This window comes from Lycorma delicatula, chromosome 6 (genome assembly GCF_047948215.1).
Source record: "Lycorma delicatula isolate Av1 chromosome 6, ASM4794821v1, whole genome shotgun sequence".
NCBI lineage: Eukaryota > Metazoa > Arthropoda > Insecta > Hemiptera > Fulgoridae > Lycorma > Lycorma delicatula.
Window position 1 is genome coordinate 161533162 of NC_134460.1, and position 19201 is coordinate 161552362.

General features: G+C 28.9%; 2 protein-coding genes across 5 annotated transcripts in view; one reads left to right on the plus strand and one right to left on the minus strand.

Annotated features, from left to right (window-relative positions):
• Positions 1 to 5082, minus strand: part of LOC142326424 (uncharacterized) — a 77729-nt gene extending 72647 nt beyond the window's left edge. For 2 of the 3 annotated variants that reach the window (XM_075368917.1, XM_075368916.1), the window contains exon 1: positions 4326 to 5080. In XM_075368917.1, the coding sequence (XP_075225032.1) occupies positions 4326 to 4715 (390 nt within the window). In that variant the 5' untranslated portion in view covers positions 4716 to 5080. Of the gene's footprint in view, positions 1 to 4325 lie in introns of all 3 variants that reach the window. The other variant, XM_075368918.1, reaches the window with a different exon arrangement.
• Positions 5083 to 5429: 347 nt separating this feature from the next.
• Positions 5430 to 19201, plus strand: part of LOC142326425 (zinc finger FYVE domain-containing protein 21-like) — a 33153-nt gene continuing 19381 nt past the window's right edge. The window contains exons 1-3 of one of the 2 annotated variants that reach the window (XM_075368919.1): positions 5430 to 5705; positions 14329 to 14379; positions 17397 to 17659. In XM_075368919.1, the coding sequence (XP_075225034.1) occupies positions 5574 to 5705; positions 14329 to 14379; positions 17397 to 17659 (446 nt within the window). In that variant the 5' untranslated portion in view covers positions 5430 to 5573. The remainder of the gene's footprint in view (positions 5706 to 14328; positions 14380 to 17396; positions 17660 to 19201) is intronic. The other variant, XM_075368920.1, reaches the window with a different exon arrangement.

The window sequence follows — 19201 nt, forward strand, 5'->3', positions numbered from 1 at the left end:
CCATTGCTTTCAGCTGCACAGTACTGAAGATTGAGTAATGTTGATATGGCAGTTGTATGCCCTCCTGACCTACGCCCTTAACAACTACTGAAAGAGCTGCTACCCTCTTTCAGGAATCATTCCTTAGTCTGGCTCTCAACAGATACAATTCCGATATGGTTGCACCTTTGGTCCAGCTACTCTTTATCACTGAGCAATTAAGCCCCTTCACAATCGGCAAGGTCTCATGATTCATAGAGGGAGAACTTCATCTTAGTGTACTCAAAATTCATTTTGTTACATAACCAAATCTTTTTTAACATTTACTGAAGTAGCGTTTACAAATTGTAGTTTTTTTCAAATTTTAGACCCAAAATAAATAATGAAGGGCTTGGGGAAATAAACCTGTTCTTTACCATTTAACTCTTAGGTACTAGTAGTGCTTAAAAAAGATTGGACTGTTACAGTGTCCCTTCATTAAAAAAAATGGTCACCAAATTGTACAATTTTGAAAACATCTCATATTTTTGTGGCCCAATAACCACATGTGCATCAGGTGGCAAAAATCCAAAATGTTTACAGCAGTAGTATTTAGTACTTTTACGTGCTTGAAAACTATATATAATTTATTTTTGTTTCTCAAAGGCATTGACGAGTAATGAAGCTATCAAAAACTGCTAAAAACACCATTCTTTCTAACCGTAAACAATATATCCAAAAATAATGATGTTATGTATTTTTTCAGATTATAAAAATTACAATTAAACTCATTAGAATGAATAAATTGATAATTAATAAATCGTCATACAGAATGATAAATAATTACAAAACGATAAACAATTAAAATATTAACAAGTTGTTCAATTCACTTTTACCTTATTTTACTCCTGCTAATGGAAGTTATGAATAAATCTTACACTTTTTGATAAACTTAACTAACATAAATTAGTGCTCCTTCCATCTTTTTATTGAGTAGAACTGATTCATTCTCATTTATTTTTGGTGTAATGTTGTCCTCTTCCAGTAGTTGTTAGAAAAAGCTCTAAAGGCATGAGAATCTTTAAAATATTTTCCATTGAACCAATGTTTAATTATCCCTCAATGATTTCTTGAATTAAATACCAGGACCCTGTGGATGGAATAGTGTATTCGATATTCCTCTTCATTTTCATGTATTTTGACTTCAATGATTTCACCTAAGCACCACTTGCTATCATACACGCAGCAGATACAATTTTTACATTTTGGCTTTGGTAAACCTATAAAGCAACCAGAAACACTAATATCCTTGTGTACCGATACTTAGGTAAATGTTTCTGATTCAGAGGTCACCTGGACTTTCAGAATACATTTCTGATTTGTTGGAGCATAATTGTGAAAGGTTCTTGTTTCTGGAACTGTTGTGATTACTTGATAATGAGAACTGAGGTATTCTTCACTCTCTTGAACATAGAAATTTTTCTTTGCAATAATAATAATGTTGTCTTTGCAATAATTGTACATTTCAGAAGGTGTTACAATTTGATTGTTGACTGTCCCCTTTTGAAGGCTTGCTTTAGTCACAGTCCAATTTTCAGTTCCACCAATACCATCACATGGTTCTTTTCCATGGTATGAGGCAAAAAAATACCATTCAGCTGCGATTTCAAAATCTTCTTGATGGTAGCACAAATTTATGAAACTTTATTTGTTTTTATACGAGGCCAGAGGAGCCATCAAAAAAATAGTTTTACTTGTAGTAATAGTATTTTTACTTATAGTTATAACTTGCTTTTGGAAGCAGAAAGTATTGTGCTTCTAGTATTCACTAATCACACAGTAACTCTGGCTTTGTAATTTTCCTTCATTTTTAAAATATATGAGAAATGGATGTACTGTGGCATATGTTTTTGACCAGTGATATGACTGGAACGTTCATACTGCATCACAAAAGGAAAATTTTGAAGAAGTCTCCCGTTACAATATATTCGCCCTCCAACAAGTTTTCCTTTTTAATCTTAAGGAAATTAACTTTTTTCATTGCTACAAAATGATGCCTTTTTAGATTATTTAATTTTTTCAGAAAGTTTATCTAAGTACTCTTGAAATTGAAGAATTTGAGTAGTTAGTTCAACAGTCAACAGAAACCCACTGTTTGAACATAATTTCAGAATCAAAATCATCCCAGCTCTCTTGAAGTAATCTGAGCTCTTCATTAGTTCCTGGAAATTTTTCACACCGTGACAGCATGCAAGTTTCATTTTCTTTATCACATACCATGGTTGAAATGAGAATTTTATAATCAAATTTCATTTTTAGGGCAGATAACATGAGCTTTACATTTCTTTTTTGTGGGTGACAAATACACAGAGTAAGAACGTGATCTACTAGCCAGAACACAAAATTTAGGTTTTCAGTAAATTTTGAAAAACCAATTTTTAAATAATGTTTTTCATTGAAAGCTGTGTACAATTATTTTAAGTTACATAAGATAAACCTTTTTTGAATATTAATTTTCTTCCTGTCAGCTTGTCTCTTACAGAGACACAATCCTTCTTGCCTGGCATCATTCGGCTGTGCTCATCATTCTGGTAAGAATCTTGGACACATTTAATAACATTTTCATCAGTTACATGACTGGGTTTCTTTTTGCAGATTTGTGGCAAAATTCCATTTGTTTGGATTTTGTTGGATTGTTAGACTAATTGTTTGGATTGCCAAGCTAAATACTGACTAACACTAAACACATTTTGAGTATTTGAATGCTCCACCTGCTTGGTAATAAACTTATAATACTAATTTTTTCCTGGGTTGATGTAACTATTTTCATTTTATCCTGTATTTTAATGATTCTTCATATTCCCTACCAAAATCAGCATAATTTTGTGGTACTAAACCAGTTTCTTCAGTAGAAATATTTAAATCAAAGGAATCTGACTACTATTTTTGTAACTTTATTTTTTTTAAATTGGTTCCTTCGCACTGCTCAATAATTTTTGAACCTTAATGGGGGGGGGGGGGGGAAACCAAGTGCTGAACAAGCTTTATTCACAGACTCAATTATAACACACTGAGGCTCAAATATATCTTGACATTCCGATTCACTTTCTGTATCATCTTGTGGTTTTTCTATTTTGTTTAAGCATTTTGTTCGCAGTGCTCTTCCTGGAATTAATTTTAAATTTGGATTGCTTGTTGAAAGTGTCAAAAATATTTCTCGAAGAGATTTCTTAACTGGTTTAGTGTGACAGCTGAATGGGTCAGGAGCAACTTTTTCCAATAATATGAAAATATTTATTTAAATATTCGGTTTTATGAAAAGTACAGATATTTTTTGTTTCAGTACATCCAGTTCTTAAAGATATCAATGTTATTTGTAATTCAGGTAAACTTTAAAATATTGTGCAATACTGAAGATCTAAAGTCAATTTGTATTGTTTCAGTGTCAATACCAATTGAACACTCCATAATCCATTTTTATAAAATTCAAGGGTTCTTACAATAACACTACAGTTAGTATAAATTATAAAACTATCAGTTGCACCTCACTTTGTTTTATCCCAGGTTATCTACAGTTAAAATAAAAATTTCTCTAATTAATAACATTAAAAATAAAAGATATCGCATAAAAGAGAAGTTCACTGCTAACAAAATTACTTTATAAACAAGTGTACATTACTTAACCACAGTATTAACATTAACATTCAGGATTATGCAAATATTCATGTACATGCATGTCTATTCACTTTCGTGTTTAAACATGAGTTTGTGGTTATGAGTCATACTTTAAGTAACAAACTATAAGCTATCTCATTACAGACATCAAAATATTTTGCATAGTAGGTCTACATTATTATCTGAAAAAATACATGTTGTGAATTTTTTGGACACATTGTTCACGGTTAGAAGGAATGGGTTTTTAGTGGTTTTGATGTTTTCATTACTCGTCAACCCTTTAAAATTAAAAATATAAAAATTATTGGCCACTAAAAGTGGCCAAAAAATAATTTGGGTACTTATCATATGCAAAATATCAAAATCAAAAATAGTGTTGCAATAAAATTTTTGAAAATTTGATGAATTAAAATGGAATATCCCTTGTATTTATTTGTACGATTTCTTGTTCTGTGCTTACCCTGTAATAGAACATTACAAAGATTGTTTCCAAATAAATAGAAACACTGGAAGCAATTATTATTCCAGTGTTGCAATAAACAACAAAAATGTTATTACCTATGAAAAACTACAACGAAAATACAATTAATGCATTCAACTTTATATGTTACAAAAAAAGGGCAGAACACTTAAAATATATGGAAGCATTCTTCATGCAATAACCAAAGAGATAATTATTCATTATTGCTTACCCGTATTCTACATTCCACAACCCATAGTTCGTTTATAGAATGAAGATGTTCAACACCAGACAAAGACTTCAACGGCTGACCAATAATGACTACGCAAGTTACGCTGTCAAATGCTTGTATCGATTGAATCCCGCTAAGATCGGACGTATTGCTCTGGAAAAGATAAAAAGTATTTCCTTCTACACAGCCGGGGTCGTTTCTTACAGGCCTAGTAGACTTAGTATCATTTCCACTGTTTGCAGAACTATTACTTTTCGCGCTACTCGGCCTACTTCTTGCGCTATCTGGTCTCTTTAAACTATCGGACCAATTACTTTTTGGGCTATCTGGCCTACTACTTTTCGCACTACTAGGCCTGCTGTCTTTGCCGCTACCCGGGCTGATCGTCATTATGAATGCTTAGCTTGTATAAGCAAATCTATCTGAAAGTGGGCCGTCACGTTATTACTGTATAAGAACATTGAGAGCAAAAAAGTTAAACAATTTTAAACAAATGACTACATTGTTACCAATATTGATATTAAACAATTGTGTCCAATCCATTTAACGAAAAGCCAGAATAAACAGATAATTTGTCATGTTTTTTATTAAAAAGTACTTGAATACTCAACGTTCACGGCATGTTGTTACTATTCTAATCCATAACACAGAAAATAAGAATTACAATACGCCGTAAATATTAAACAGCTGAGCGTTTACTGCATTGCAACAAGATTATATTTGTTACCCAATTACAGATGCGCACTATCAGACATAAAATTATTGTGAGAAACGGAAACTGTACTACAGATTCCAGCTAAATATGATAGCGTTTGATTCCAAGATCGCTAGTGTAGTTTTAAAATTTTTTCATCCTGTTTCTAGAAATATCCATTTTTACGATGAAACAATTTTTACAAACTAAAACTAAGTTGTATACTAGTCATATCAATTATATTCACTTAAAAAGTGATAGTTAAATGAGTTATTGGCGAATTTATCTTCTAAATTTAAAATGACATCATCTTTTAAATTAAAATTAGAAAAATGTTTCTTTTCAAAATGACAAATTTATCCATCCTATCGACTTTCTATATCGAAAGAACATCGATTGTACAAGTTTTCGTTGTTAGAAACTCACGCTACTGCCAGCTGTGTCGACTGGCAGATTTGTTAAATGAATTAGTGCGTATCGAAGTAAAAAGGGTGTGGTGAAAAAATTCAGGAATTTCTTATTAAAATTATTAAAGCAAGGAAATCGTTTTTGTTATGGAGTGTTTAGATAGTAAACCCGTAAAAAAGTTAATTCGTTCTAAATCTGGACTCAGAATTGTTGTAACAGATGACTTTCATAAAAGCCCTTTTGTAATTGGCGAACCTCAATGGACTCCTGATAAAGAGGTAAAGTACATATTGCGGCTAACGTACGTAATACCTTGTCTTTATCTTATATTTGCTCAGCTTTTAGTTCATAGGAGTAAGTAAAATTTGATTATTGACCGCGCTACGGTCTGTTAGACGTATTGGTTCTCATTAAGTGTTTTTAATTGCAGAGAGCATATCATAAAACACCTTTTTCCTTAAGCTTCATGTACAACATAATAGAAGCATCATATATTTCTGTTTGTTCCATTGTTAGGAGTTCAAGTTTTCATCATTTGTTTCAATAAAACATTGTTAAAAGAACAGTATAAATTAAACTTTGTCATATAATTTTAAAAATGAAATAAGAGAATGAAATGTTTTAAATTTTAAAATGTATCATAATTTATCCTTTCATCCGTACACAGTCTTTAAAGTTGCTTGAAAGTATACCATTGCATACAAGATAGGTTTGCATCTAGAGTGTTGTGATGGTGGTTATCTGTAAATCTTGAAATAAGCTTTAGTAATTATTGTATCAAGGATGCACTAGGGAGTTTAGAAATAAAGTTCCTTCAGGAAGCCAGTAGATGTTTATGCCAATTTTACTGAATTGGTTTCTTACACAGACCACAGTAGTGAAGACTGATAAACTCACAAATTTCTAAACATATTGCTGAATTTGGTTGCCTATCCCTTTCTTTTTCTTTTCTTTTCCTGTTTAGCCTCTGGTAACTACCATTTAGATAATTCTTCTGAGGATAATATGTATGAGTGTAAATGAAGTGTACCTTGCACATTCTCAGTTCGACCATTCCTGAGATGTGTGGTTAATTGAAAACCTAACCACCAAAGAACACCGGTATCCATGATGTAGTATTCAAATCCGTGTAAAAATAACTGTCTTTACTAGGACTTGAACGCTGGAACTCTCGCCTTCCAAATCAGCTGATTCACCACTAGACCAACTCGGTGGGTTGGTTGCCTATCCCAGATCACCAAATGTTAGTTGCTGATATAATTTTTTTTTATTTTATCATGTTCAAAGAGCAAAAAGAGTGGTTATTTTTATATTTAGGATGCTGCTTTACTTTTAAAAAGTGACAATTTAGAACAGGCAGATAGGTCAGTTTTCCATTTTTTTAATGTTTGTAGATAAGTTTTTAATTTAAGACCAAACAAATCATGTAATCTGAATGAGTACACTGTCCAGAGTAGAATTTAGCCTGTACTGAAAATACCTCAGAAAACTACTAAAAGAAAAAAAAATACAAATCTCAACTTCAGAATTAAATTTTTTTAGGGAAAAATGGAATCCTCCCTTCTTTTTTTAAAGGTGTATATATGAGACTACATCCTGGAAAAGCTCAGAGATCTTGGAGTCATATTATTCGTACTTTTTTTAGAAGCCTTTAAAAATTGTAATTTTTATAAGCTATGTTCAAGCTGAAATTACTCAAAAAGAACACACCACACACTAAAACAAAGGATTTTTACTGAACCAAATTTATGTGTGTAACAGTTATTTTTTTTTTTATTATTGAGACTTAGCTAATAGTAGAGCAGCATAATTTCAAAATATACAGAATCACATTTACATTGTATTTGTGAAATAATTACTGCAAAGTTATTCTTTAAACGTGAACTGTTGTATTTTATTTTACATTAACTGAATTGTACTTAAAATTAAAAGCATTATGGTGTTCATTTTCGTAATACTGTTCTAATTTTCTGTCTGATTGTTTGGAATGACTTTATTCATGTATATATTTTTTTAAACATGGACATATTTTGGTATATAAAATTTTAGTTTTATTCAACTATAATACTTTTATTCACGACAGATAATATTAAAAAGATTATACATTACATTACATTAATTTAAATTACGATTACATTAATTCAAATGATTGACATGTAAACATAAACTAAGAGTAATTGTAAGAAGTCTATAAATAACTATTATCTATTGAACACGAATATTCTTACCTTTTGAATGCAATACACTATTTTTTATTTTATTTTATTATTTAATAACTAATTATAGTGTACACAAGAAACAGAAAATAATTGGGTACTTTGGAGTTATCATACTTCTGCTAGGATTTGTGTCTGTTTAATTGCTTGTGGTTATAAGTTACTTAGTGTATTGCATTTTTGTTAGGTTAAATATCCTTAATGGTTAATTTTTATTTTTAGTGTTAAAGTTTTTTAATTTAAGTTATATTTTTTAGAACCAAAAAATGTGCCAGCATTTGCGGTTATTCCTCAGGTTCAAGTCAATTTTTTTAGAATTTAGTCTAACTTTAATTTTAATATTTCATATTTAGGTGAAATTTATATGATAATTTTTTTTTTCTATGAAATTTTGAATTTAAACCAGGATTAGATACCCTGTTATTCTTAATTAGTAATTTTTTACTAAGGTAGTATGTTTTTTATAATTGAAATTTAATAGGTCTGGTGGTTTTTAAATCTTTTTAGAGGAACCTGTAATTTAAATGATATTACACGATTTTTTGCACCTTTTTTTCTTGTATATCTCTGGCGTTGAGTGTAATGAAAATTTATTTTCTTTTTCTTTTTAAAAGATTTATGTTAGGTCAAGATGCAGTTATAAGAAGGTTATTATGGGTTACATTAATTTTTTTTTTTAATTTTTTAATTTGAATTTTGGATTTAATAGTAAATTTTTTTAATTTTACTCCTAATTATGTACATATCGCCCGTCACTCTCATAAATTGAGATAAGTCGTAACAAAGTAGATGTACTGGAAAGTGTATCTAGAATCAGATTTTGGGTTATTCTTATTTACAATAAGCTTGTTTACTGTTCAATTCAGTTGAGTCAGATAGGTTTTTTTTGTGTTTTTCTTTTTTTTTATTAGATTTTTTTAGTTTAGTTAATTGTACTGTATTGGATTAATAAATTTTATTTTAGAATAATAATTGTTTTAAATACCTTTTGTATCAGGGTTAATTAACTTTTTAAATTTATTTTTTTCCCCGAATAATGAAGATCTATCTTAATCTATATTTTATTGTAGAATAATTATTTATAACTTTGGGATTGTTTTGACATGAAATTTATTTCTTTTTGTATCTGGTTATCTGGTAAATTGATTTAATCGAGAATTTCTTTTTGTTAATTTCTTTTTTTTCTTTTTCTTGTTGGATTAGAATCTTTCATCATTTAAAGTTCTTTGTAGATTAAAATTTAATTTTTTGTTTATTTATTTTTTTACTGGATTTTAATTAATTTTTTAATTTTTAATTATGATTGAATTAGTAGATTTAAAAATTTTAGTAGAGTTAAAAAGCTTAAATTTAGAAGAGGGACGATAAGACCCTATAGATCTTTATTTTGGTTACAAAATTTTTTTTTTAGTTTATTTCTTTAATTTTTGTGGGTTAAATTTTGTTGGGGTGATAAATATAATTTTAATCTTTATTTTTTTTTTCCATTTTTATATGAAGTTTTAATCCTTTATTTTGATTAAAAGATTTAGATACCTTAGGGATAACAGCGTTATACATCTGGAGAGTTCTTATTGATAGATTTTGTTTGCGACCTCGATGTTGGATTAAAAGTTTCTGTGGGGTTAGGTTTTACAGTTTTGGGTCTGTTCGACCTTTAAAATTTTACATCATCTGAGTTCAAGCCGGCATGAGCCAGGTTGGTTTCTATCTTCTTTAAAATTATTCTAATTGGTACGGAAGGATTTCTGGTAATGTAATAATTTATTTATTAATTTGGCAGATTTAAGTGCTTTACATTTAGAATTTAATAATGTATTTTTACAGTTAGTAAATGTTTATTCTTTGTTCTTTTTTTTTATTTATTTTTGTTCTCTTGGGTGTTGCTTTTTTTACTTTGTTTGAACGCATGGTTTTAGGTTATATTCAATTTCGTAAAGGTCCTAATAAGGTTGGCTTATTTGGTTTATTACAACCTTTTAGAGATGCTTTAAAATTGTTTAGAAGGGAATTTTATTTTCTTGTGTTTGGAAATTATTTGATTTATTTTTTTGTACCTATTTTAGGTCTTTCTGTTTCTTTAATTTTTTGATTAATATTTCCTTTTAGTTTTAATTTCGTTGGTTTTTCTTATTGTCGTTTTTTTTTTGTTGGGGCTACCTTCATTTACAGTTTATGTTTAATTTATTATTTGTTTTCTTCTGATTCTTTTTTTTTCCTTATATTAATTTCTCTTATAGTTTATATATGAATATTTCTCTTTATTTTATATTTTTCTTGTTTATTTGTCGGTTCTTTTATGTTTTGATTATTTGAGGATGATTTTTTTTTTGTTTTGCCTTTTGATTTTAGGTTAATTCCTTTATTTTTGTTTTTATTTTTTTTCCTTGTTTTTTGATGTATTAAGTTTTTTATATTTTTATTTTGGTTTGATTTATTTTAATTTTTTTAGTTCTATATGGTTTTTGGGATTTTATTCTTCTGGTTTTTTTTAATCGATTTTTTAAATTTTGTTATTTTAGATATAGATTAGTTGACGTTAGTTGATTAGAATATTTTGTTTCAGGTGGTTTAATTGGATTTTTGAGGTGATTAGGATTTTTTTTTGATAGGTGTACTTTAAACATTCTTAGGTTTTACTTTTCTTTTTTTTTGTTCGGATAGCTTAATTTAAAGCTTAACATTGAAATTGTTATCATGAATTTTTTCTCTGAACATTTACAAAATTTATTTATATATACATTGAAAGTGTATTGTTTTTTTAAACTATATAAATAAGAATAAAGTGATTTCACTTGAAAGGTAGTTAGCGGCTCCTTTTCTTTTTTTCTTTTAACTGGATATTATCAATTTTTTCATTAACAGTGAATAGCTTCTATTTTAGCTTCCGTTAATTTGAGTATGAGGATTATCCTTAATATTAAGTCTAAATTAATTGTAATTTTACTTCTTTACTCTATTTAAGAGAAATTGATTTTTCAATAATTTTTATTTGCAAAGTAAATGTTATTTAACTATTCTCCTTATTTTCTTCATTCTAGTATTCCTATTTTCCATTCGTGTATAAGTCCTAAAATTAGAATTGTAATTGTTGAAGAAATTAATCATTCGTCTATGTTTATTATTTTTGTGGAAATATGGGTATAATTATTGAGATTTCGATATCAAAGATTAGGAAGATGGTTGCAACTAAAAAGAAGTGTGTAGAAAATGATTTTCGTGTTGATGATATTTTAGAAAATCCACATTCAAATGGTGAGTTTTTGTCTCGTCTTATTTTATTTTATTTTTTTGAGATTACTATTGTAATGATTGTTATTATAATAATAATTGAGCTTAAGGATATTATTGTTAAGGTAATTTTGATTATCTTTTTAATTTTTTTAATCTATTAGTTGGAGGCTAATTACACTTATTGTACTAAAAAGATTTAATTTAATTTTCCTCATCGGTAAATTGATAGGTAAAGGAATAATCAAATTACATTCTAGCCCAAGGTGATGGTTGGTTGAAAAGTGTATTTTTATACATCGTACTATTGAGATTGTAAGGAAGGTTGTTCCTACAATTGGATGCCATGGAACCCTGTTGTTAGAAAGAATGATGATCCATAAATTGAATCTGCTATTGTGAAGGTTGATTGTTGATATTCTCATTTTTGTAAAAATGTAGAGTATAGTCCTAGTAAGATTGTTAGTAATAGTGATTTATTAGATATTGATAATTTGTTTAATAAGATTCTGTGGTGTGCTCATGTTACTGTAATTCCTGATGAAATTAGGATGATTGTGTTTAATAGTGGGATTTCTATTGGATTAAAGGGTTTAATAGATTTTGGGGGTCAATTTATTCCGATTTCAATTGATGGTGCTAATCTTGAGTGGAAGAATATTCAGAAAAATGATAAGAAAAATATTATTTCTGAGATAATAAACATGATTATTCCTATTTTTATTAATGATTTTACTTTATTTGTATGATTTCCTTGAAGTGTTGCTTCTTGCGTTACGTCTCGTCATCATAATATTATGGACATTGTTGATAAAGTCATACCTATTGTTATTAGGTCATACTCTTTTGTTTGAGTTCATTTAACAGTTCCTGTTAGTATTGTTATTACATTTATTGATAAAATAATTGGTCATGGTCTTTTTGTAACTATGTGAAACGGGTGATTTTTTTTTTTTCATAAGGTTCTTCTCTAGAGTAAAGTGTTACAAGAGTTGCAAATACATATGCTTGAATTATTGAGATTGCTGTTAAGATCATTTGAATTGGTGTAGTAAATATTAATATTTTTATTGATGATGTATTTCCTAATAGTGTTGTTAGCAGGTGTCCTGCAATTACATTTGCCGTAAGTCGAACAGCTAGTGAAATTGGTCGGATAAGGTTTCCTGTGGTTTCAATTAAAATTATTATTGGTGAAATAGGGGAGGGAGTTCCTGTTGGTAATATGTGTTTAAATATTTCATTTTAAAGTTTTTTCATCTATATGTTGTGATTATAATTCATCTTGGTAGTGCAATTGATATTGATACTACTAACTGTCTTGTTGATGTAAAAATATATGGAATTAATCCTAGTACATTTCTAATTATAATAAATATAAAAATTGATATCACTATAATTAGGATTTCCTTTTGGTGGGTCATTGATTTAAATTCGTTTATTAGTTTTTTTCTATTATATTTATTCAAGATTTTTTAGTTCAGTATCATTTTGGTAAAATTATTGTTGTTATGAGTATAATTATTCAATTTCTTTGTAATAAATTGTAATTTCTTTGTAATTGTTGCTGGATCAAATGTTGAAAAAAAGACTAGTTATCATTTTCAGTTAATGTTTAGTTTTCTTTTTTTTTTGTGGGGGTTTTAGATTTGTTATGAAGAATAACTTTGTTATGTTAACTATAATTGTAGCTGTTGTTATTATTAATATAATGTTTCATATTATTGGCGACATTTGTGGAATCAAGATGCACATTATATGTATTTTTTATTTGACAGTTAAATGTTTTTTTTTAAACTAGCGTCTTTCATTAAGAGTATTCAATATTTACTATATTTTGGTTTAAGAGACCATTACTTTCTTTCAGTCACTTAATGTTTATTTATTTTTATGTTTTCATTCATTTAATAAATGGTTTTATGTCGATTCTTTCTATGGTAATTAGTATAAATCTGTGATTTATTCCAAAAAATTTCTGAACATTGTCCAAAAAATACTCCCGGGGGTTTTAGTTATTAATCTAATTTGATTTAGTCGTCCTGGGATTGCATCTATTTTTACTCCTACTGATGGAATTGTTCAAAAGTGGATTACATCAGATGATGATACGATTATTCGGATTTGTGTTAAGAATTGAGTAATTATTCGGTTGTCAACTTCAATTAGTCAGAATGAAGTAAAGTCATTTTGTGGTTTTATGTACGATTCAAATTCTATTTTTTTTTTAGTCTGAGTATTCATATTATCAGTATGACTGATGTCCAATTGTTTTAATGGTGATTGATGATTTAATTACTTCTTCTATTAAATATAAAATTTTAATTGATGGGATAGCGATGAAAATTAAAATAATTGCTGGTATTGTTGTTCAGATTGTTTCTATTATCTGATTTTCTGTTAGCAGATTATTTGATAATTTATTTTTTGTTATTGTTATTATTATAATTGTTACTGTTATTGTAATAGATAATAAGATCATTATAGTATGATCGTGGAAATTTATTAGTTGTTCTATAATTGGTCTAGCTCTATTTATTATATTAAATTTTATTCATGATGAGATTTCTAAGGAAATTATTTTTTAATTTATTAATGAATTTTAAGTTCATGGCAATATATTCGTGTTCAATAGATAATAGTTATTTATAGACTTCTTACAATTACTCTTAGTTTATGTTTACATGTCAATCATTTGAATTAATGTAACTGCGTTTAATTATGATTGATTAATTTCTCTATGTTTTAAAGAGAAAAAGTACTATTGAATTTCTCCAGCAGACGGGGCTCATTCATATTGCAGGGAAGTGTGGAAAATGTTGTATTACTTTAAAATTTTATGGCAATAGTAAAATGACTCGCATGTTCAATAGAACATATGGTTTAACCATTGATTTTATTATTAATATTAAACAATTCATTTATCGATGGAGTTGCAGTTTTGTCTTTTATTTTGAAAGGTGAATTACATTGATCACAGGTGCTGAGGTGCAAATGTGCATAATAGTATGTACATATGATGGCAGGAAAAGTTGAAAAATTATATTATCTTTCTAACCTTTGAAATGATAAATAAAATTCATTTTATATAAATTTAAAGTGGAAATTTCAATTTGAAAAAGTTTGGTAGTGGGTATGTAATAATAGATGACTATTGGTTTTTCTGATGCCTCCTGTATTTTCTAAAATAATATTCTGATCGACCTCATAAAACCCTTACATCTTTCACAAGTTTGTTTATTTCAGAAAAATATTAAATTTTTACTTTTTTTTTCTTTAAACGTATATATTTATTTTATTGCTGTCCTGATCTATAACTATAACAAAACTTTTCTTACTGAAAAAAAACATGTACTTTTTTTCTAAGTATCACTTTGAGGCATGTATATGATAAGTTGTTTCATAGATTTGAATTTGTTCCCTTTCCCAAGTTTTATAATTGTTTATAATGTTTCAGGTTTCAAAATGTACAAAATGTAGTGCAAAGTTTGGATTTACTACAAGAAAGGTAAGATCTATATATTTTTGGATTAGTTAATGTAATTTTAAAAAAGAGTTTCTTTCCAGAAAGTAATGTAAAATATCCAGTTTATAATGGAGATGGTGATAACAAACAAACTAAATGGAATTACGACAACCAAGAAAGTTTTCAAAGGTTTGGAAGTGACAACTTATTTGGAAGGTTAAGATAATGTACAGCAAATAAAAATTCTACAGTTAGCTTTAGTAAATATATCATTTTAGAAAAACATTGCAAATGTTATGTCACAAATAACAAACTATCTTGTAAAGTAAATGATGTTTATAATTTAATTATTTGGTTTCTTCTTTATACACAGCATATATAATCCGTTATGTATCACTTTCTTTTTAATCTACAATATTTCTTATATTTAAAATAAAGTTCTTATTTTCATAATCAAAGTATTTATCTAGTCAACTCAAAAATACAAAACAAATGAATAATCTAGTACAGGCATAGCCAAGTTTTTGCCTCTGGGCTGAATTGGAATGAAAACTTTTTTCACGAACCGAATGAAGTATTAAAATTTAAAAATGTTAAATACAAAAACAGTTCACTTAAGTAAGCAAAATTTAATTATGGAATTTGCTGTACTTTTATTTAGATTCATTAAAGAAAATGTTTGTTCACAAATATAAGTGAGCTGAAGATTATAAAATATCTGTTGGCAAGTTTTTTTAAATTTCCATATTTTCCATTATTCAATTGCTTACAGAAAAGGCTATTTATCACTTTTTCCATCTTTTAAGCATTTACAGTTTATTAATATGTGAACAATATGCTCAAAGATTACAATAAATTGGCAAACTTTTAAAAAATGTAACAAAAAAATTTAATGACAGAAACCTAACCGATTAAAAAATATCAGATTATCAAAATACCTAATATCAGTTTTAGAAAATTATGTCAGGTAAATGGTGTCCTCTAATATGCAATCTGCCATTGAGATTCCCCATTGCTCGCTGCAACATCTCGGATGGGATGCCATGAATTTTGTCTTGAATTGCTTGTTTCATTCCACCCAGGACCTTTGGCCGACCCTTGTAGACCATGCTTTAAAGTATCTCCAGAAGAAAAAAAAATCACAAACTGATAAATCCAGTAATCTTGGGGACCCAGAAATGTCACCAAATCTTAAGATATCAGGGTTACAGAATAATTCTCACATAGCAGCCATTGATTGCACACTACATCCTGTTGAAACCAGACTTCATGCTTGTATGGGAAATTGTTCAATACAGGTGTAAAAAAATATTGCAGCATGTGAACATACTGATCTTTTTTTCCTGTTTAGTCTCTGGTAATTACCGTTGAGATATTACTTCAGAGGATGATATGTATGAGTGTAAATGAAGTGTAGTCTTGTAGTGTAGTCTCAGATCGACCATTACTGAGATGTGTGGTAAATTGAAACCCAACCACCAAAGAACACCAGTATCCACGATCTAGTATTCTTCAAATCCATATAAAAATAACTGACTACTAGGACTTGAAGCTGGAACTCTTGACTTCCAAATCAGCTGATTTGGGAAGGAACATACCGATCTGAAGTGATAAAACTGCACTCTATACTTTTACCTTGCTGCTGTGTAAATTTTCATGAACATTGGCATTCATGAAGTTCATCGGGGTTGCTTTCTGCCCCAATATCGATAGTTCTGATTGTTCACATAACCTGTGAGATGGAAATGTACCTCATCTGACATCCACAGCTTTTCCAGAAATTTGTTGTCCTCATTAATGTTTGCCATAATTTCTTGACAGAAATCAAAGTGCAACTGATGGTCCTTCAGTTCTTACACGATCTTTACTTGCGAGGATGAAATTTTAAGTCGAAATGAAGAATTCAGTGAACACGCTTTTAGAACAACCCAACTATATCTGCTTGTTTACGAATTGAACGCTGTGGGCTCTGTACGACTGAAACGCATACAGTCTCAATATTGTGTAGAGTATAAGCACTTCTTGATAGTGTTGTCAGTTTCTTTTTCAGAGTCGATTAAGTCTCTTCAAAGTTTTTAATTCATGTTTCTGTCGCATTTTTTCGATATAACACGACCTAAATTGTAATGCCATCAGAACTCCCTCTGTGCACCTTCCAAACTATCATTGGTTTTGTAAAGCATTTTTATGGCAAAAGCCTGCTGTTGACTGTTCCACTACTACAAGATGATAGCGTGGCTAGCAGGAATGCTTCTGCATAAAGCAGTGCTGCCAATTGTATATGTTGGCACTGTGCATTTCAAAAGTTCCTGTTTCTGTGTCACTTTGTATAAGACTGGTATCTTAGGTAAAGCTGATCATTGTGTGTGTACGACTGGGATTACTATATCGTCTAAGAATTTTTAACTAACTTCATAAAATTAAGAAGTTTCTTCAGTTCAATCAATTTTTTTTTTGCTATGTACAAATCTTACCCTTTGCCAAAAATGCTGACTTCAAGGATGGTTATGATATTATACCACGAGTTATCGCATTCTAATTTTTTTTTTATAACTTAGGCGGATAATGTAACAAAATTTTACCATCAATATTGATTATTTGAAGATATTTGTTAATAGATTGATGTCCCCATCGCTTAGTATTTAGTTGATTGTTATAACTTAATGAATAAATACTCTAATATTCTGTAAATATCATGCAAAATTCAAGAGAATTAGTTGGAAAAACTTAATACATATTCCCACATTTCTTACAGCATTAGCTTCTACTCATTAGTTCTTTATGTTGTTTATTTTATTCCATTCCTTATTTTTATCAAGGTTTCTTGTTTTTGAATTTATTCTAAATGACTTTTTATCATACCGGCTGAATTTTCTATCAGCTTAGCCATATTTTAAATAATTTAAAGTAACTATAAATAAAACTAAAAAAAAACTGCTTTAAAGTAATTCATTATAATTATTTAATAATGGATGTTAATTAACAGTTAGTAAGTTGTCTGCTGTTTTTAACATATTGGCTGCAGTATTTTTAACATTTTTTGTTTTGGAATGTTACAGCATCATTGTCGTCGCTGTGGCAATATTTATTGTTCAGCATGCTCTGATGAGAAACTTGATCTCCCAAGAATGTGTTTTGTAGACCCGGTTCGTATTTGTAGCGATTGTGCTCCAACCACTATACAAGAGAATAAATTCTTTGAATGCCAACTTAAAATACTGACTGGTGGTGCCTCATTTCTTTTGGAAAATAGATCTGATGAGAAGTTACTGTCAGATAGCAGCGATAATCTTGTACTGTGCAAATTGTCTCAAGATCACAGGTACAACTTTTTATATTCATCATCGAACGTATTATGTATTTGTTTGCATATACTTACATATGAGGTTTGTCTGTAAAATTCCTAAACTTTTTAAATAAAAAAGGTTCTGATTACTTTGAAATACATTTTGAATATACCACTCCCAACATTTCTTCCACCCTTCAGATTATCTCTGGAATTCTTCGTTCAAGACACTGCACAATTAGCATAGAAAATTTTCCTTTCTCAAGTTAATCGACCGAAAACATCAAACTTTTATCTTTGTTTTTAATTTGAAGGAATAAAAATGTTCTACAGGTGCAAGATCAGATTAACAAGGAGGATATGGAATATCCGTTGTGTCATGTTTACCAAAAACTGACAGATTAATTGCAATTTGTACATAGGCACATTATCAGCATAAGCATCCATCGCTTTGATTACCAAGCGAAGATATCTCATTTCTTCAAAGTAATATTCCTTAATCACTCACTTGCCTTTTGAAGAAAGCAAGGCATTCAGAGTCAAAAACAATTGATAAAATGATTTAACGATTGATCGTATTTGTCTTGCTTTTTTCGGTCATGGTAACCTTTTTGATACCCTTTGTGATAATGAAGTTTTGTTTTAATATTGTAATCGCACACTAATGTCTCATTTCCAGTAATATTTAAAAATATATATATTTTAAAGTTATATTTGTTAGTTATTACAAATATAATTTAAGTTATATTTTAAAGTATAGATATTTTTTAAAGTTTCATCCTCGTTAGCTTAAGGGGTTTACATCAGCTGTGGTTTGGGTTGCTTGTGTTCAACCGCGGTGGTTAATCCGCTTTTCATAACAAAAGCAGATGGTTTAACAGTAACTCGGCCATAACTTGCCAAGGGTTGAGAACATTACAAAATGAGGCAGTCTCCTTCTCAATCATAGACCTCAATATCAGTTGATATGAAACAACAATTTGCATCAGTGTTTGAAAAATAGTGTTTGTAATTAAAATACATTGAACCACCATTGTTGGCGATTATAAATATCCAATCTTGTGTAAGCTGTAAAGTTCTTTAAAGATAACTTTTTCCAAATGGCGATGTGAATGTCTTTTATGATACAGGAAGTCATTGCAGTGCCGATTAAAAATTGGTGTCGTAAAGCACGAGATGAAATATTCCTGTCGCTAGGTATATGTCAAAAAAAAATTGAAGAGGAGTAATTTGTAATACAACAATGTTAGCGATTAAACTTTTATAAAATTGCAGTCATTATTAAAATATATTTAATAATAATTATTATTATCATCATTATTACATTACCTACATTACTAAAATGCTGCACATCGATTCTGTTTGAGGTTACAGCCCTAACTTGAATTGTATTTCTAGCCCAAGAAATTTTGATTTTACAAACTATTTGAAAAATGTAAATAATTATAAATGAAAATAATTTAATAAGATTCAATTTCATGGATTTTTTGTGAAATTTTTAGCAATGAGGACATGCTAGGATTTGATTATTACATTGAATTAATTATTGAAAAAAAAATTACAACAAAAACATAGTAA